Consider the following 20,796-nt stretch of genomic DNA (forward strand, 5'->3'; position numbering starts at 1 on the left):
CACGGTGGCTAGTACACCATTTCGATACATCTCCTCGCCTCCTATATAATAAGATTAACTTATAAGAAAAAAAGTGTATGCAAGAGCCCATTTCAAATATTGTGAAGAAGCTCATGTTCTTTAAAAAAAAAGCTCATAATTAAGACAGAGACTCCTATCTTCATAATTAAGACAGAGACTCCTATCTTTTTTAACATTATCCCCGAAATGACCAAATCAAATAAATAGTATACAAGACATTTCATTTGTCTGCCTTAAGATTCCCAAGTTCATACACCACGTACAACTTTAAATTTTCCATTAATTATTGAGTTTTTTTTAATAATGTTATTTAAAGTTTACCGTGGCAAAAATGAACAATTATCATTTATAGAATTTATGTAGTTAAATTATATAAGATAAATGAAAATAACTAGTAATACATACCTTTAAGATAAGCTATTGTAGGGGTAGGATTATGTTGAAGTACGTTAGGGGACGTGACAAGAGCCGCACATATTGTTACGAGTTTGAATCCTTTATTTTCTGCAATCTTCCATGCAATTTTTTCTGCTTTGAGCTTCCCTAATGCATACCACAGCTACACAATATAGTCCAAGAATTATGCGTAAATATCAGACAACAATTCATACGTAAAAATAAAATAAATAGTATAAATCAAGAATCAAAAACTACTAATGTTAGAGGGAAAACTACTTTTTTGTCCTTGCAAAGAGACTCGTCGCTCCAGCTAGAGTGAACAATCACAGAACGGCGATCCAACTGCGTGTTGTTTTGCCATAGGCAAGCTAGCAAGGAAGAAGTCATGAGGCATCTCCTCACCGATTGTGTCATCGTACACGGCTACACGCGTTCATCACGTTTTCACTAACTTTTGCTTCTATCTCAGCCATATATTTCTGAAAATACAAAACTAAATTATTATCACATTTTGATATGTCTATACAACATTTTGCATGCGTTCATCTCATTCTCTTAATGGCAAAAGGTGATGAGTTTAAGTCTTGCCTAAGGAGATTTTTAACAGTTTTTCTATTTTTGTTTGTAAATGCGCAACGCAATTTAATTTGGGCGTTCACTTTAGATATCAAAATATTTTGGATCGGCCTGAATTTTTGTGAAATGTGGAACTGTGAAACGTATTCTAAAGATATCCTAAATTTGCTAAATTCTAAAAATAATAAGACGTGGAACTGTGAAACGTAAAGTATAAAAAGAGCTCACGTACGGAGTAGCCAGAGACCCCAGAGGGGTCTATGAAACCGGAAGTGTGGAAAACGCCGTAACACCCATCAAATGCATCAACTAAGCTCTCTATTTCTGTTAACTTGGCCGACACAGCTTCGATCCTCCCATAAAACTTAGTCGTCTTGATACAAGACTCGGTGGTGAGACTTGTACCGGGATAGAGATGATGGCTTCACAAGCTGACGGTCGCTTCTCTCTTGTGAAGGAAAGATGGTTGATGATGTAGATCTGACACGATGGCAGTCGCTTCTCTCGTGTGGGATCGGTAAAGGGGAGCGTTGGCCGAGCGAAGTACACCACAGAGATGTGACTGGTCTCTGATACAGTATACGAACTTAGCCTTGTGGAATCTCACACACAAGACAAAGAACAAGCTTATTCTCTTAAGAACACTTAAAGAGAAGAAGTAAGAAAATTCAACGTTTTATTAATATCAAAGGTAAAATTCGTACAACTGCTGCAGGGGGACTTTATAAGAGTCCTTCAGCTAGCCCTAAGGCCGAAAATAAATGCAAAATAGTGCAACAAAGGAAAGAAAATAAAATCAAACACAAAACCATTGTTTTTGGAAAGTAAATAAACTAATTAAAGAAAATACTAAAGTAGACTTGATCTCTCTTGATGAGCACGCTTTCTAGCCATTTGGGGTTGGCGGAACCTGCAAGGATCGAAAATATTGAGTAGAACTTACCTGGATGCGATCTAGGCCCAATAGATGTTCTCTGAACCACTTCTTGTACTATTCGATGAACTACTTCAGGAGTCTTGTCTTGTATTTGTTTCTTGGCTTGTTTCTTGAAGTAGGGGTCTTCCTGGAGTTCCTCTAGAGTATCTTGATCTGTCTCTTGATGCTCGTCCATGTCCTCTATGCCTTGGTCTTGATCTTCACTATCTTGATCGCTTTCGGAGGTGTAGCTTGTATCAGACGTCTCTTGCAGATCCAATGTCTTCTCTTGGCTTCTTGAGGTTCCTTGACCTGCCAAAAGAGGTTTCATACCTGGGAAACTGGTTTGATCAAGGCTCATTTGGGTGAAGGCTTCAACAAGCTCTTCCTCGGCAATGTGATAATATATGTTGTGGCGGCATGATGGTGGTACAGACCAGTTGACGTCCTTCTGCTCTAGGGAGCTTACGATGTCTTGAACGGCTAGGTTAAACCTCATCCTTAACTGTTTAGCCTTTGATCGTGTCATAGGGCCTTCTCGTACTTCTGGTACATGATGTGGTACAGGATCTGGTTCAACGGTTTGGTTGGTAGGATCGATGTCCGCATCATTCCCTCCCTCTTCAGAAGGTTTTGTCCTCAAAACTGAATCTCCTGGATCATAAGCAGACAGGTCAGCTACATTAAAAGTGTGAGAAAGTTTTACCTCATTTGGTAGTTCCAAATGGTAGGCGTTGTCATTCATCTTCTCAAGAACTTTAAATGGACCGTCGCCTCTTGGTGATAACTTAGAGGCTCGTTGTGTTGGAAATCTCTCAGGCCTCATATACAACCAGACCCAATCTCCTGGTTTGAACAACATCTCCTTTCTTCCCCGAACAGCCTTGCATTTGTTGTCAGCATTCTTCTTTTCCAAATTTGCTTTGGCTTTGTCATGCAACTTCTTGATGATTTCTCCTCTTCTTAGCCCATCTTGACAAACCTGTTCTATCTGAGGCAAGGGTGCTAAATCTAATGGAGACAAAGGGTTAATTCCATATACTATCTCAAAAGGAGATAGTTTTGTAGCCGAGTGGACAACAAGATTATAAGCAAACTCAATAAAAGGAATGCAATCAACCCATGTTGCCATAGTTTTACCAAGAGTGGCTCTAAGTAAAGTAGAGAGAGTTCGGTTTACCACTTCAGTTTGTCCATCCGTTTGGGGATGACAAGTTGTAGAGAATAGAAGCTTGGTACCTAACTTTCTCCAAAGTGTCTTCCAAAAGTGACTCAAGAACTTGGTGTCACGATCGGAGACTATTGTCCTTGGAATTCCATGGAGGCGCACCACTTCCTTGAAGAACAAATTTGCGATTTGAGTCGCATCATTGGTCTTGTCACATGGGATGAAGTGTGCCATCTTGGAGAACCGGTCCACAACAACAAAGATTGAATCCTTGTGTTTAACCTTTGGCAATCCTAAGACAAAGTCCATAGAAATATCTACCCAAGGGGCGTTAGGAATAGGTAATGGTAAGTAAAGACCATGAGGATGTAACCTGGATTTTGCTTTGTGACAAACAATGCATCGAGCACAAAATCTCTCAACGTCTTTCTTGAGATGGGGCCAAAAGAAGTGTTCCATTACCACAGCCAAGGTCTTGTCGACACCAAAGTGACCCATCAAACCTCCACCATGTGCTTCGGTAAGTATCAATTCTCGCATGGACCCTTGAGGGATACACAACCGCTTGTCTCGAAATAGGAACCCATCTTGTAGATAGAATGCTTGATATGCTCCTTTGCCATACTCCTTGTAGCACTCTCCTAATTCTGGATCATCTTTGTACAACTCCTTGATATGCTCAAAACCCATTACTTTAGCCTCCATAGTAGCTATAAGAGCATGCCTCCTTGACAAAGCATCAACAACCACATTCTCTTTGCATTTCTTACACTTTATCACGTATGGGAATGTCTCAATGAACTCCAACCACTTCGCATGTCTCCTCTTTAGTGAAGTCTGACCCTTGAGGTGCTTGAGTGTTTCATGATTGGTGTGAATGATGAATTCCTTGGAAAACAAGTAGTGTTGCCATGTTTCCAGTGCTCGAACTAAGGCATTAAGCTCCTTGTCGTAGGTCGGATAGTTCAACGTAGCTCCACTCAACTTCTCACTGAAGAAAGCCACGGGTCTTTTTCTCTGATGTAGTACAGCTCCAATTCCAAGTCCTGATGCATCACACTCTACTTCAAACATAACTTCAAAATCTGGGAGGGCTAAGACCGGTTCTTGTGTGAGCCTCTCTTTCAACGTGTTGAAGGACTGTTCTTGAGCTTCTCCCCATGAGAAAGGCACGTTTTTCTTGATCACGTCAGTCGTTGGTGCAACCACTGTACTAAAATCCCTGACAAACCTCCTGTAGAAGCTTGCGAGGCCATGAAAGCTGCGAACGTGTCCAATCAAAGTTGGAGTAGGACATTCTCTTATTGCCTTAACACTACAACAAAACATGGAATCGCCGACTACAAAAACAGCCACTATACAGTCGCAAACTACTTAGTAACGACTGATTGGCGACTGACATGCGTAGTCGGTAAACAGTGCGTCGCTAAAATAATTAGTCTCTAAACAGTCGACACGGAACTACTAATTGGCGACTGAAAATTGTGGTCGTTCTTCCATCACCAAACAGTCGCTAAATTTAGCGACTCAATTGCAACGCTTTAGCGATCGATCTGGTTACTCATTTGCGACTGTTTTGGTTACTGTTTTGTGTATGTTTCGGTGACTGTTTTATGACTGTTTAATTATCATGTTTTTAATAAAAATTTGGTAAAAAAGAATTATTTGATTTTGTAATACCAAAACTGATTATGAAAACTATAACTAAAACATAACAAACATAAAATTAAACAAAGATATAAATTTAATTTTACATCCAACATAAGTTCCAAAAAACATCCAAGAGTACAAGTCACAAATATTACAAAAGTTTTCATAAACATGAAGGAAGGAGGAATAGTGAAGGAACCTAACTTTGAACATCAGCAGCGAAATTCCATTTAGACATCTAAAGTTAGCAACAAGAAGGCAGCAAGCAGACATCAAAATTCCACATATGTGCCTAACGATCCAAGCTTAAGGGTGAGAACTTCGTTCTGTTGGAAAACATCAAAAGAACTGACTTAATAAGCACAAATGGATATCGAAACTAGGAACAAAATCTTAAAGACTTAAAAAGAGTTTATCTTTTACCCCATAGTCAATGTCGAAACCATCAATCTGAACATCATCACCATAATCCTGAACATGAATCATGTAAGTATCAACATAGTATAAGCTACTGCAATCTCAAGTAACACAAGGAACCCTAGAGATAATTAAAAAAAGGCTCCAGCTTTATTTAAATACCTCAATTTTCGCAAGGAGATCATTTATAGTGAAGTTGGCTAATTTGTGAAACTCATCCTCCTGCAAAACCGAACTGTTTTATTCTTCCCGTTTGTTTCAAAATTTTCATGAAATTAACGAAATCAGATAACAACAAATGAGGATTAAAGTACCTGTAATCGACAGAAGTAGGACCTTGAGAAGAGGAGAAACTTCTTGAAGTTAAAGAATCATTGCGGATTAGAGATCCTATTCGCCAAAAGAATTCCAAAGGTTCTAAAGAATCCTGAACCAAATTGCTTGAATACCTTATGCCATTGCTACGGAGAAGGGTTGGAGAAAGCTTGAGAAACCTCGGCAATTTCCGTAGAAACCTTGAAGTTGTAGCCATGGCTGCTTCTGTCTAAATTCTGTCGATTTGGGCCTAATAATGGGTTTAGGGTTGTCTCGATTGATACAAGGACGGGGATGAAGATTTAGGGTTTTCTCGATTGAGAGCAATTGAGATCTAGGGTTTTCTCGGCGGATGAAGAGAATGAGGGATTAGGGTATCTCGGGGATGAGGATGAGATCGATTTGGGTTTTCGCCGTTTTGTTACGGCCCAAATTTGGTTTAAGGCCCAAACTAAATATATCAGTCGCTAATGAGTAGCTGCTTAGTCGCAATGTTTGGCGACTGTCAAATTGATCTTGAAATTAGTCGCAAATTGGCGACTAAACTGCAACATTATGCATCAGTCTCGAATTAGCGTCTACTTGGCGACTGTTTTATTTTAATAGCCATTCAGTAGCAAAACAATCGCAATGCAGTCGCTAAATTTAGCGACTGCTTTTTAAGTCACAACTTGCAGTCGGCAATTCCATGTTTTCTTGAAGTGTAATCTTCTCCTCATCCACCTATAGGCCCTGTTTACTCACTACAAAACCTAAGAACACACACTTATCAGTACAAAAGGAGCACTTCTTTAGGTTAGCATAAAGGCCTTCCTTCCGAAGCGTTTTCAAAATTAACCCTAGATGTTTAATGTGATCAGAATGGCACTTACTATAAATAATTATGTCATCAAAATAAACAACAACAAATTTACCAATAAATGACCTTGGAACCTGGTTCATTAGTCGCATGAAGGTGCTTGGGGCGTTGGTTAACCCAAATGGCATGACAAGCCACTCATAGAGACCTTGCTTGGTTTTAAATGCGGTTTTCCACTCGACGCCTTCCCTCATTCGGACCTGGTGATAGCCGCTCCTCAAGTCAATTTTGGAGAAGACGATTGCACCACTTAACTCGTCCAACATGTCATCTAGCCTCGGGATAGGATGTCGATATTTGATGGTGATGTTGTTGATTGCTCGGCAGTATACACACATCCTCCATGTGCCATCCTTCTTTGGAACCAAGAGAACTGGTACCGCACACAGGCTGAGGCTCTCTCTGATGTACCCTTTGTCCATGAGTTCACGCACTTGCTTCTCTAGCTCCTTAGTTTCCTCTAGATTCATTATGTAAGGTGGTTGTTAGGTAGAGCAGAACCTGGTACAAGATCGATCTGATGTTCAATGCCACGAATAGGGGGTAATCTTGGGGGTATCTCTTCCGGAAACACGTCTTTGTATTGATCTAGGACAGCTTGTACTTCAGCGGGTAGTTCAAGCTCACTTGTACCTGTACTTAAACATTCTTTGAACAACATTAGTAGCACGGTGCCTTGGGCACTCATGGTTTTACAAATTTCATTGGATCTCAAATAAAGGTTAGAAGTCCTTACCTCGACCTCTTTGTTCATGTGTTTTTGCAACTCATGAACTTCAGAAGGACTTAAAGGGGCAAGGTTGAACTTACAGTCATTGTGCGTGAAAGTATAATGGTTTGTTCGGCCGTCGTGAGTTATAGCTCGATCAAACTGCCATGGTCTTCCAAGAAGAAGATGTCCGACCCTCATTGGAACTACATCACAAATGACTTGATCCTGGTATTTCCCGACGCTGAATGATACAGTAACTTGTTCAGCAATTTCAGCTCGGTGTCATCGTTAAGCCACCTAAGTTTGTATGGACTCGGATGCTTTGTTTTCTGAAGACCTATCTGTCAACCATATACTTGCTAGCAACATTAATACAAGAACCTCCATCAATAATCAAATTACATACCTTGTTCTTGATTGTGCATCGAGTGTGGAATATATTTTCCTTTTGTACTTTCTCCTCGGGGTCGACAAGTACACTTAGCATACGCCGGATCACAAGGAGTTCTCCTACGTCGGGATACTCCACGTCATTCTCTGGATCAGTTTAGCACTCATCTTGCTCATCTTGAGACTCATAGTCTCCACTAGGTGTGACAATCATCATCCTTTGGTTCAGACATTGTCTCGCCATGTGTCCCCTGCCTTGACTTTTAAAACAAGTAATGTCACGGGTACGGGATTGACTAGTGTTAGGGAACTTACCTGGTTCGGGTTTAGAGGTTTTAGGTGCCTCACTAGACTTGTTCTTGAACCTAGAGTCGTTGTCTACGGTTTTGCCTTTGTCCATGCTCCGGCTGTTGCTTGCATTCCAAGGTGTGTTGTTTCTAGTACGGTTCCTTAATGACATCTTACGCTGGATTTGTTGCTCCACTTGTACAGGTTTGTGAAGTAGTTCATGTAGGCTGCTGTAGTTCGATGTCTCCACCTTTCGGGTTATACACTCTTGCAATCCATCAATGAACTGAGCCATTAGGGACTCACTCAATTCTTCTAGCTCCAAAGAGTTCATGAGATTCTCAAACTCCTCAAAATACTCATCCACAGTCCTTGTTCCCTGAGACAATTTTCTAAAACGTTTTTGTAAGTCTCGTTGATAATGATCAGGGACATACCTCAACCTCAAGAGGTACTTCATATCTCCCCAACTGCTGATGGTAGCAAACCGCTGCCTCCTTCTATCGGCTACCGTCCTATCCCACCATGACAAGGCATTGTCGGTGAGCTGTGCCGATGCGAGGGCTGCTTTTCGAGCTTCTCCATAGCCATAACATTGGAATATGTATTCCATACGTCTCTCCCAGTCCATGTAAACCTCCGGATTAGACTTTCCTGCAAAAGTAGGAGGTATTAGTTTGACATCTCGGTTTTGTTCTCGTGGTTCTACCTCTCGAGCGCGGTTCCGCATCAAAGGATCTTCTCTCCGCTGATGTTGACGCCATAATGGATCTGGTGGTGGATCAATATCATCGTCATCCATGTCAAGGGATTCTTCCTCCTCGTTGCGGACATTCCTACGTTCTGGGACTGGTCCATCATCAACCCTCGGCTGAGGTTGCTCCAAATGGCCTATCCTATCGCCAAGCCCTCTCAACTGCTCTATGAGGGTTCTCATCATTTGCATCATGGCGTCTTGGGGTATTTGTGCGTTTTCTCCCATAGTGAGTGTCTAGAACGGATCTGCGCTTAGACAAAAACAACAAAGTATCAACGTACCACAGAAATTGAAAGGAAATCCCAAAGAAAAATAAAAGAAACTTTTTTTTTTTTTTAAATGCGAGATGAACTAGTACAACAACTAATACAGAGACTGAAACAGACGACTTAAGGAAACAAACTGCAATATATATATATTTTTTTGATTTAAGGTTTGTAAATAAAACAAAACAACCTAGAGACAAGGCTGTGACGAACTAAGGTGCTTAATATATATATATATATATATATATTTTGTTAAATAAAACAAAAGCTACAAATCAAATGAGAGTAAATGGAAGAGATAAACCTGGCAAGGGAACAGCGTGAATTGTGCTCTGATACCAGATGATACAAGACTCGGTGGTGAGACTTGTATCGGGATAGACATGATGGCTTCACAAGCTGGCGGTCACTTCTCTCTTGTGAAGGAAAGATGGTCGATGATGTAGATCTGACACGATGGCGGTCGCTTCTCTCGTGTGGGATCGGTAAAGAGGAGTGTTGGCGGAGCGAAGTACACCACAGAGATGTGATTGGTCTCTGAATACAGTACACAAACTTAGCCTTGTAGAATCTCACATACAAGACAAAGAACAAGCTTATTCTCTTAAGAACACTTAAAGAGAAAAATTAAGAAAATTCAGCGTTTTATTAATATCAAAGGTAAAAACCGTACAACTGCTATAGGGGGACTTTATAAGAGTCTTTCAGGTAGCCCTAAGGCTGACAATAAATGCAAAATAATGCAACAAAGGAAAGCAAATAAAATCAAACACAAAACCATTGTTTTTGGAAGGTTATAAACTAATTAAAGAAAATACTAAAGTAGACTTGATCTCTCTTGATGAGCACGCCTTCTAGCCGTTGTTGGGGTTGGTGGAACCTGCAAGGATCGAAAATATTGAATAGGACTTACCTGGATGCGATCTAGGCCCCATAGATGTTCTGTGAACCACTTCTTGTACTACTCGATGAACTACTTCAGGAGTCTTGTCTTGTATTTGTTTGTTGGCTTGTTTCTTGAAGTAGGGGTCTTCCTGGAGTTCCTCTAGAGTATCTTGATCAGTCTCTTGATGCTCGTCCATGTCCTCTATGCCTTGGTCTTGATCTTCACTATCTTGATCGCTTTCGGAGGTGTAGCTTTATCAGACGTCTCTTGCAGCTCCAATTTCTTCTCTTGGCTTCTTGAGGTTCCTTGACCTGCCAAAAGAGGTTTCATACCTGGGGAACTGGTTTTATCAAGGCTCATTTTGGTGAAGGCTTCAGCAAGCTCTTCCTCGGCAATGTGATCATATATGTTGTGGCGGCATGATGGTGGTACAGACCAGTTGGCGTCCTTCAGCTCTAGGAAGCTTACGATGTCTTGAACGGCTAGGTTAAACCTCATCCTTAACTGTTTAGCCTTTGATCGTGTCATAGGGCCTTCTCGTACTTCTGGTACAGGATGTGGTACAAGATCTGGTTCAACGGTTTGGTTGGTAGGATCGATGTCCGCATCACGTCTCATCTTTCATCACCCTCACTCTCTCAAGGTCATCTACAAAACATAATGAGTAACTATATCATTCATATTACTCTTAGTAATGAACCATCAACCCGCATATGGTTTATATATTACCTAGCGTATTGACGATGACTCGAACGGTGTAGCCATGGAGCAAGAGCCGTTCTACAATGGCCCGACCGACAAATGTGTCACCGTCCGTTATGCATACAACCTTAGCATTGTCTTCATCAAGAATGTAATCATAAAATGCTTTTTTTCGGACCGTTTGAACCACTTTTCATCTTCTTGTTTTCTTCTCTTAGTCGCGGTGGAGACGTCAACGGATAAAGTTAGCTCCGCAAGCTCAGTTTCGTAGTTATCTGTCTTAGGAACGATTCTCATAGTTGTTTTTTCTTTTGGGTGAAGTAAGTTGGCAGAAGCCAGAATCCAAAATATAAAGGCGAGTAGAATTATGAGTTTAGGGGATTTTACGTATGTCTATTACAAGTGGGCAAGTGCCTGTCCGGCTCGGCTTTCATCTTCGGGCTTTATGGTCAAAGTAATCATGTTTAATAAGAAAATATCTCTCTTTTGCATGTGTAGAGAGATCGGAGAATGTGCATTTTTTTTCTCGGTTTACTGTGTAGTGCATGTTACAACTAGGGCAGAGACGCAGAGTAGATAATTTTTAAATAATTTGACTTAGTATTTGATTTCAGTTGATCTAAATGAGAGTTATCGGTAGTTGTATATATTGTTTTTCCTTGAGATTCCTTTGCAATTAGTTTATAGAGTAGATGTTATTAGTATTTTTTTTGTCAATAATTGGGCCACAACTCGTCGGTCTATTAGCCAAATTTCTACATTTGTAAGAACTGGGATTCGATCCCGAATGTGATGGTGCCTTCTACAAATGGACTTACTTCCTGCCACTGCACTAAGGTTATTAGTATTTTTTTTATGTTACTAAATTATACACCCTCTGTTTCACAAAGAGTGTCATTTTGACACATCTTTTTCGTTACAAAAGAGTGTCATTTTATGTTTTCAATGCAGTTTTAAAGATTAAATTCTCATTTTTATCCCTATAATTTGAGCTAATTTATTAGAAAGAGAAAAAATTTAGTGTATTTATAAAGGATAAAATAGAAATTTAGATAATTTTCTTAATTTGTGTGCATTATGTCAAAATGACAATCTTTGTGAAACAAAGGGAGTAATCACTTAGTCCAAATTCAGGATCATTAATTATAAATATAATGACTGTCTTTTTGTGTTATATAGGGATAAAGACTTTTTCTCATTTTTATCCACAATAAATTGATTTCCAAAACTCATTTAAGTTTAAGTTTGTTGAAAACAAAGCGGAACACATACATTAGATATCCAATTTAAGATGGATGAGGACATGAATGCATAATTTTCTTAGTTAAGCTCGAATTCATCAATATGTAAATATATCGGAGGTGATTTTGCATCTGCTTATTGATACATTAGACTTAATAAATCATGTTCCCAATCTGGTATACGAGTCCATATATGAGATATTTATTTTTGCAAAATTCACATTCTTTTCTATCTATACTATTAATTGGGAAGCACACTTAGACATAAAAAAAAACAATAAAACATATATGACATGAAATACTCCTACAAAATAAAAAGGGAAAGAACAAACAAAAACAATTGAAGACAAAGAAGTAATCTTATATATACAAAACACGCGGATCCTTAATAGTTCCACATAACCTTATTCGGGTCGTGTTTATGATACAAGCGTATCCAAACAAATTGTTCCACCTATATGTGTGAGCAAATTCAGTAAATAATTATGGAGATCAAATATGCAAATTTGTCATAATAAATACTGTATCACGAAGAATTAGGAACCAACCATATCAACACTCTTTGACATTAAAATCCCAAATAAACTGAATATTTGAAAAATAGAGTTTATAGCAACTAACCAGAAACTTACTCATTTCCAAAACTAACCAAATTGGAGTCTATCATCTCCGTAATCTCCGATTCACCATTCAAAACTATTTATAAATAGATCAATAAAATTCCTAAACATCCTCAGTATATTAACTTATCAAACCGAAATTATTTTCATAGCAAACAAAATATTAGGAAAATAGCAACTGAAAATCTTTAATTGATTACATAGAATAATCAACTATTTTTCTTAACACATAAGAGGATTATGTATGATTTTTCTACCATCGCAACAAACCACCTCCATTACTACTATAAAAACCAAACAAGACGTCATAAAAAACAAACACATCAAACCTAATATAACAACTCAGAAAGTCACCTTGATAGTATAGATGGCCGACAATGATGGTATCACTCATGTGTCCGATATTAAGCCCTTGAAAACTGCATCGAAGATCAGAGTCAATGGTAGATGCTATCATGATCATAGTTGGAAGGATTTTTCAATTAATTCTCTATCTTGAAAAAGGATACCATCTACAATGGACATGATAATTGCAAAGTTGACAAGGTTTGGTTAAGCATTTCTTACTGGCCATTGTATATCATTTGCTTTATAATATATTAAGTCTAACTGAAGGTGGACTAATCATGTTTGTTTTCTAAATTTTGTTCTAAAACAGGTTGATGGTGCTCTTCACAGATTTAATAGCATTCCAAAACAATGAATGCTGAAAGTGTCTAAGCGTTTTGATTAAATAGCTTTTGTCACGGATTTTTAGTATTAAGTCAAATCAATGTTGATTAGTTTGTAAATGAGAAGTTAAGAGGCTTAATAATACTAACCTCTTATTTGTATATAATGGCATATGCATCTCTTGCCTTGCTTCATATTGCTTATCTTTTGGTCTTACTTAATTAACCTGACAATAAAGAAACTGATTTTGTTATCATTGTCCAATGAAAGAGTAAACAAGAGAAAAAAAAAAAAGAGAGATTATATTAGAAAGGTCATGTAAATCATCTATTATTAGAATCCTATTAAGTAAATCATAGAATCACATTTATATTAACCATTGTCAGGTATGCAAGAGCCATTATCTAGATAAGCTAATACTAACTTTTCAGACTTTATAACTAAAAAGGTTGAATTCTAAATCACTTACTTTGGACCCTGGAATATGAGAATCTAATGTATATTAGATTAAGTTTAGCTTAAGTATGAAGTAAATCTTGGATTCAATAATCGCAGGAAAGAATAGATGATGGTGATAATGATACTATGCGAAAGCAATAAAACCAAGATTTCAAAGTCATGAATTAGTTGATTCAGTTTTTCATAGTTATTTGAGAACGATTTAAAGAAAACTGAACAATCAAAAACCCACTTAGATCCAAAATTTTAATAATTTTTTCCCTTAATCGATTTACGTCTTATACAACGAGAGAATATTAAAATTTTAAGAACCTGTTCAACGATGGTGAGCCTTGCTATGGGCGTGGATCGTGATTAGTGAGCTATATCGATCTGACTTTCAATCTATTGATTCCATGCAAGAACCTGAAAATCTATCTGTCTAACAAGAATGAATATAGATCTCAAAGAAATCCCAAAACCCAATCAAATAAAAGTAAAAATACAAATAGAAACTAAAATCAATTGTTACAACTAATTCCCATCTTTCTCAGGTGGTGTTTTCTCTGGAGATTGACTGATAGAGTAAGGTTGTAGAATCACATATTCACCAATTCCTTTCTGAAAGTTACCCATTTCTAATTTTTGGTAACGACGACGAAAATAATAATAAAAAGTTCTCAAAACCTTTTTTTTCTCAAGACCGATTACTAATTACTGAATTTAACATATATTCAACCAAACAGACCATTTAAAGCCCGATAGAAATACAAATTACTGAATTTTGTTTAAGTTCTTCTTAAAACAAAACTTTAAACTACGCACAAAAATAATTGATAACATGAACATCCCTAATTAAGGTTGGACAACAAAAATTTGAAAAAGAATTAGTTGTACATTTTAATTGCGGAACAAAAAAACGGGTTCTAATTGTTTATAATGGTTTTATATCCGGTTTAATAGTTCACGAATTTAATAACACTAACTAACTATTAATCAAATACATTTTAATTGCGTATGATTGTTGATTTGTTCTGAATTTTAGTATTGAAATATTAATAAACTAAACTGAAACCAAACTGAAAAGTAAACTAAATACCCAACTAATATATGTTTGGGTTATAAATGTTGTACCTAATCTCTTACCTTCTTTTTCCAATGTTTTAAAAATCAGGCCGGAAGGTGAACGTCTTTTGGGTCATTGAGTTAACGGGTCGGACCAGTTAAATAGTGCGGATCAATTAGTTTATCGTTTTGTTTACATTTTATGAATATATATACAATTTCTATAAATAAATGAACAAAACATACATAATTATATAATAATAAATTTAAATTAAAATTTTAAGTAATCAGATAAAATAACTAAGTGATTCTTTTATAAATAACAACATTTATTTTAAACCTGGTTTGAATTTGAAGTGTGATAAAAATAAAATATTTTAATTTGACTTCCACATGTTGGTTCAACCACCGGTTCACGGGTTTTTAGCGGGTTTTTCGGTTCTTCCCGAGTTTTTATTTTTTTGGTTTTTAAAAGTAACCTAAACCAGAATGTCTACCGGGTCGCAGTTGGACCGGTCCAGGTTTAAAACATTACTTTTCTGTTTTTTTTTGTTAAGAACCCAAACTCTTACATATTTCCTTATTTGTTGGACTAAAATATGCAATCTCAAATGGATAACTATTATTAAAATCACAGTTATGAGATGAGAGAACATGACATATATGAGATGAGATAGGGTTTGTTTTGTCTCGAAATAAACATTCCACATTTTTCTTTTTTCTTTTTTCTTTTGGAGCTATTTTTACTTGTAGCAAAAAAAAAAGTCGGCTTATAATTTTTGTCTAAACTAAATTAAAAACAAATATGATAGTAAACTCATATATATATATAATATTGCAAATTTGATAGTAAATTTAGTTTTTGAAATCAATTCCGCACGTACGTGCGGGTCCGAACCTAATTACAAATTAAATCCAAATATTGCTAATTTCCTTATGGTTCAAAATCGAATATTGAATTCTCTAACATTTCGTAGTTGTTATACATCAAACTAAGGAGGTACCCGCGCTTGAAGCGCGGTATTAAGATTTTAATAACAACTGTTTTTAACTTTATGATATGTTGCTTTTATGATTTAATATGTAATGATTAACATATTTAAATATAGTGTTTTATCTTTTGAAAAAGTTTGAATTGTTTTATTGGATTGTCAAGAAGTTTTTGTATTTGCATATATACAGAAATGTTAACTTAAAATTTTATTATATATATTTTATAAAAAACTATGTATTTACCGTGGTTGTTCATACGGTTCCTTTGCAAATATAAAATATCTTCGCACAATATATCTTTGAAAGGCACTGAAACACTTTTTGAAAGCAATAGTATGACAAACAACTTCCTTAGAAACGGTCCAAAACACCACATACTTGCCTCTTATATAGCTAGAATATATTCTTTGTCGTCATCCAATAATCCCAATGCAAAGCAGGCATCTTTAAATTCCTTGTACAGTTTACCTTTTACCGTTTTTAAAAAATCAAAACTTGTGGCCCCTAGAACTCTATTAAGTAAAACTCTCAAGTAATACGCCGGGCCTATAGAAGGTGGTACATATGTAATTCTGCCTACTGCAAAACTTTTTCTTCTCTTAGATCTTGGTTGACAGATTTTTTTACTATTAACCAACACAATCATGTTGGGAAATTCAGCATAAGTGAGACTTCTACCTTCCGGATGTTTTTTATTGCATTCCATCCAGGCCAACAGTTTAGATCCTCTGGCTGAACGCTTCATAACATCTGCAATAGGATCATCTTCGTTGTAAACTACCAATTCCTATCCAGGAAGATGAAACAGAAGTTTTTCAACGGGAGTAGTACGATAGCAAATCAGAAAAGACAATATTCGCCAAGCTGCTTCACATGCAGAGACATATCTAATAAAAGAATAATACTATTAATAAATATTAAATTAATAGGGTTAAATTTATATGAAATTAATAAACAGGCATACCTGCAGTTGTAGTATTTCTTGATTTCATTTTGATCGTCTTCCTCTCCTACGTTAGCTCTAATATAATCCAGCCCTTTGGTAATGTATTTGAAAAGATATTTTACTGAACATGACTGATTACACCACTCAACATTAATATGAGCACGATAACGGATATACAAAGTTGTACGGAATAACAAAACTGTTATCACAATCAAAACCTTTTTTATGCACAAATCTCCCGTTTTTCCTCTGTTTGTATACTGGATAACCAGCATCGTCGACGACAGTGTTTTCCATGAATGGTTTTGGAAAAAATTTAGTGCACTTACCATTATTCATGCAAACACTTCCTCTGTTATGAATACAGAAAGGTCCATGAATCATAACATCAGAAACAACTTCATATAAGTACTTGTCCAGTTCTTTATCAGGAATCTCAGCGCTTATGTATCTATCAATGTCTTCTGGTGTACGCATTTTATAGTCATGGATGCAAGAATAAAATCATGTGTGCATGAGGCAGACCTCTCTTCTGGAATTCTATTTTATACATAGCTGCACACACACACACAAAAGCCACTGTTAATAAGTTTGGGTTTTAACACGGTAACGTATAGAAAGTCGATTGATTAATAATATGAAACATACCAGAATTTACAACACCAAAAGTTTTTTCTTTAGTCACTTGCTCCATTAGTCTATCTACCTTCATTTTAAAGACCCGACAACATATATCTGGTCTATCTTCTTGCTTAAGACCATGCCTTGTTAGATATCGAACAACTTCAGGCCATTTGGGGTTGCAAGTAATTGTTATGAAAATATGGGGAAAACCATAGTACTTGCAAGTAGGCATCGGGTCTAAATAATGTTGCATCATATAACGTTTTCCACCTGTAAACAATGAAGGAATGTAGATTATTTTTCCGTGTTCTGCAAGATCTTTGTTTCCTTGATTAACAGCTTCAACTATTTTATCGATTCTTTCCGTCCGTAGTTTGTTTTGGTTCATGGAAATATATATCAGTCTGTTAGATTCCGTGGTTGTAAACGCGTCTACCAAAAATTGCTGATATAATTTCCCCGACATCACAATCGTAGAAGATTCTTGATATCTCTCAAATATTTGGAAAGCATAAAATTCTCTCATCGAGGCTGTTTTCCTTTTTCGTTCAGACGTATCTACAAAACCAATGTCAATGCCTAACCTATAACCATCCTCTCATATGGAAACAATAATGGATATTGAAGTGGCAAGTAAGCTGGATGGAGTTCACTTATTCTTTGCAGACCGCCAGAACGGCTTTCTATAACAATGTCACGCTTAAATACTCTAGGATTGAAATCACCTGGTATTAGTCCAGCAACCTCATTGTATGTAGGTAGATTATGAGTCCTTGCATCAGCAGTTCTTTCTCCAGGAATTCTTAACCTCAAATCTGCCACAGTATTGGTTAAATCAAATCTTTCTGACCTAAACGCATATACATGCGGATTATGATTATCAAGCATCCTTTTCAGAGGTACCCGCGCGTAAGCGCGGTAATAAGATCTTAAGAAAAATAGTTTTGATACTTTAGAATATGCTGCTTTTTTTATTTAATATGTAATAATTGACATCTTTAAATATGGTGTTTTATCTTTTGAAAAAAGTTTATAATGATTTATAGGATTGTCAAGAACTTTTTGTATTTGCATATATACAGAAGAGTTTACTTTCTAAAGATCCATAATATACTCAATGTAAAATATAAATAAAGTTTTATAAATAAACAATTAAACTGTAGTAAATTGATATTAAAATTCAATAAGTAAATTCAAAATTTTATTAAGCGTAAGCAAACTCCAAAAGATCATGTTATAATGTGTTATCTCAGTTACAAATTAAAGATGAGAGTAATCTATATTTGGATTTCAAGTAGCGGTTAGTACAAACATTCAGAATTTTTTAGACATTCAAAAATACAAAAAAAAAAAAAAATCTTCAAGGCTCCATTCTTTACATCTGAGTCCAGAGCTTTCACCTTGTTGCTTCATCACATGGTTTAAGTAAATAACGTCTAGCAAATTCAGACCTATAAATATATAAAGTGTTTTAAGAAATTTTACTTTAACATCATACATAAGTTGATTTAATATACATAATAACATCTTACATAGCTTGGTGATGCTCCAGTCCTTCGAACTCTGGTTTTATGAAGATCTTCGAAGAGGCCAATGTGTTTTCAATACATGGTGCACCTATAGACATTTACAATTGAAAGTGAATATATTGTTACCTTATGATGATTATATCAGAACTAATTTATGTTACATACTTTCATATTCTCTGACCTTCATAAACCGCATTACACAAAACACAGGTTCGGATTTGTATATGAGATGGCACCCGTTTGATTGCCATATAGACATGAATTGAGAAGCGTAGTTGTGTTTGACACGACAGTTCACAGTCTCATTCCTACATGTTTATCAAATTAATAAAAATTTTAACAGAGACAATTTTAAAATGTAATTGTCCTAAAGGTAGAGTAAATATCTTTTACCTGCCATTCAACAGCATGAGAACAACTTCATTACTATTAGTGGCAGGTCTTTTTTTATCTTTCACATCCATTTGATCGACGTAGTTTGGTTTGTAATTCATATCAAATGTTAGGTTTACATATACACAAATAATTTCACATATGATCGACGTAGTGGAATCGTGGAGATTATCATCTTAACTGAGTGTAAATCAAGTTTGCTATTGCAATATGGTTTCGCTCTTCTTCTTTTACCTGTTTATTGAAATCATATCTTTCTGAACTGGTCCAGATGATAAGATATACTCCATAATTTAGTTACACAATCAAGATTTGGATGAGTAAAAATGGAACTAAGAGTAGATGCATTGGTTTAATGGTGATCATATGTTTTCATCACACGATTCACACCAAAGAGAATTGGATCTCATCTCAATCTATATTTCCATATTGACAAAAAAAAAACTTATAAGAAGACAAACCGTTGATGTAAGATTTGGGATAATGTAAGTCGATTAAGAGAATAGATCACCTCATGACCAAGTTGCTTTTAGTGTTTAGGTTGTATAGCATTCACCTCATGACCAAGGTTGCTTATTATATAGTGTTTAGATTGTATTGCGTACATATTCTAACTGTATCTAGAACATATGCTCAAATCATATTTGTTTTGACACATCTTCAATCGTAATTTATAAGATATAGGCATTAGATGCAAGTACTCTAAAACATAAAATTTATTGAATTAGGTTGCATTTTTTTGCCCACATGTTTTTCGTGTGAATACCATCCACCCAGAAAACAAACCATTAGTCATTAAAACACTCAAAAAGTTTATCATCAAATCAAAGAAAGTGTATTTAACAACATTCATACTCCGATACTCGATTGGGGGTTGGACTTTTGCTATTCCGGTAGTCCACTCGAGCTCTCTTCCGAACTACGCTTCTTAACCTGAGAAGGAAGATGTTTAGTAACAACATTCGTAATCCCCTGTACCACATAAAACACTAAACAATCATTGTGTTACATTAAGCAAAGCAACTTACTTTAGGATGATCACGTATCTTTATATAACTCATCTTCCACTCTGCTTCAACTCATTCTGAACCTCCTCTGCATCATCAAAATTTCCCCCCCTCTTCTTAGCCAATTCGCCTTCAATGTACTTTACCCTAAAGAATCAAAACAACCGTTAAAACACTTGCAAAGGCAGCTCACTCTAGTAAATTAGGTTAAATTTTTAAATGGAGAGAGATTTGCTTACATGTTGGGATCTTCAATCAAAAGAGCAGTCTCTTGAGAAAAAGTATCTTGCATCACAAGCTCCTCTTTCTCTGCTTCAGCTTCGGCTTTTTCCACTGGTTTCACTTGCTTTCTCCACTGGTTTCACTTTTCTGATGCTATATTGCGCCGCCGTTGTTGTCAAGTTAAAAAAAAACTTTGGCTCCCCTTCACAAATACAAATCACCACCCAAAGTTCTTTCAATCATAATATAAAGATATAGACATATCAATAGAAAAAAGAAAAAGGTAAAGCTTTAAGAACTTTCAATCAGAAAGCTTATTTACATTTGTATCGTATGAACAAAATATTAGGATTAAATAATGGGTATTTTTGATAACTTTTCTTTTGCGTAAATCATCAATTACTACTTCTCATAAGAAAATAATAAAGCATATACGACTAAGTAACTCAGGCACATACGAAACCAAAATGTTTTCATGTTCTTCTATTGCTTTTGTTGGTTTAAAGAATGATACAATTAAAATCTTAATAACAAATTACATAAAAAGATAAAATGTGATAAAACATAATTTGGTCTAGGGACTTAAAGTTAATCTTTGTCCTACTATACTTGACTCTACTACTATATGCTTCTCAAAACCCACTTATAAACATCAAACAAACCCGGTTTTTACGATCTAATGTATATCACTTACATGAGATAACAAATAAACTCTAAAATCAAA

The 20,796-nt window shown here is 36.1% G+C and overlaps 2 protein-coding genes across 2 annotated transcripts; both read right to left on the bottom strand.

The window, feature by feature from the left end:
* LOC104783636 (frataxin, mitochondrial-like) lies at nt 5,003–5,679 on the bottom strand. Its single transcript, XM_010508768.1, has 4 exons — nt 5,462–5,679; nt 5,310–5,382; nt 5,154–5,201; nt 5,003–5,056 (listed from the first exon to the last, which is right to left on the bottom strand). The coding sequence occupies exons 1-4, from the start codon at nt 5,677–5,679 to the stop codon at nt 5,003–5,005; spliced, it is 393 nt and encodes a 130-aa protein (XP_010507070.1).
* On the bottom strand, nt 6,206–6,791 carry LOC109132454 (RNA-directed DNA polymerase homolog). Its single transcript, XM_019244066.1, has 2 exons — nt 6,396–6,791; nt 6,206–6,214 (listed from the first exon to the last, which is right to left on the bottom strand). The coding sequence occupies exons 1-2, from the start codon at nt 6,789–6,791 to the stop codon at nt 6,206–6,208; spliced, it is 405 nt and encodes a 134-aa protein (XP_019099611.1).

Source organism: Camelina sativa, chromosome 4, assembly GCF_000633955.1.
Source record: "Camelina sativa cultivar DH55 chromosome 4, Cs, whole genome shotgun sequence".
Classification (NCBI taxonomy): domain Eukaryota; kingdom Viridiplantae; phylum Streptophyta; class Magnoliopsida; order Brassicales; family Brassicaceae; genus Camelina; species Camelina sativa.

Excerpts from the sequence above, each read along its gene's own strand:
- LOC109132454 (XM_019244066.1), bottom strand. The coding sequence starts at position 6,791 with ATGAATCTAGAGGAAACTAAGGAGCTAGAGAAGCAAGTGCGTGAACTC.
- LOC104783636 (XM_010508768.1), bottom strand. The coding sequence starts at position 5,679 with ATGGCTACAACTTCAAGGTTTCTACGGAAATTGCCGAGGTTTCTCAAG. Across the intron at positions 5,383-5,461 it reads CCTACTTCTGTCGATTACAG|TTCGGTTTTGCAGGAGGATG; the intron begins GTACTTTAATCC and ends AGAATAAAACAG. Across the intron at positions 5,057-5,153 it reads GTTTCGACATTGACTATGGG|AACGAAGTTCTCACCCTTAA; the intron begins GTAAAAGATAAA and ends GTTTTCCAACAG.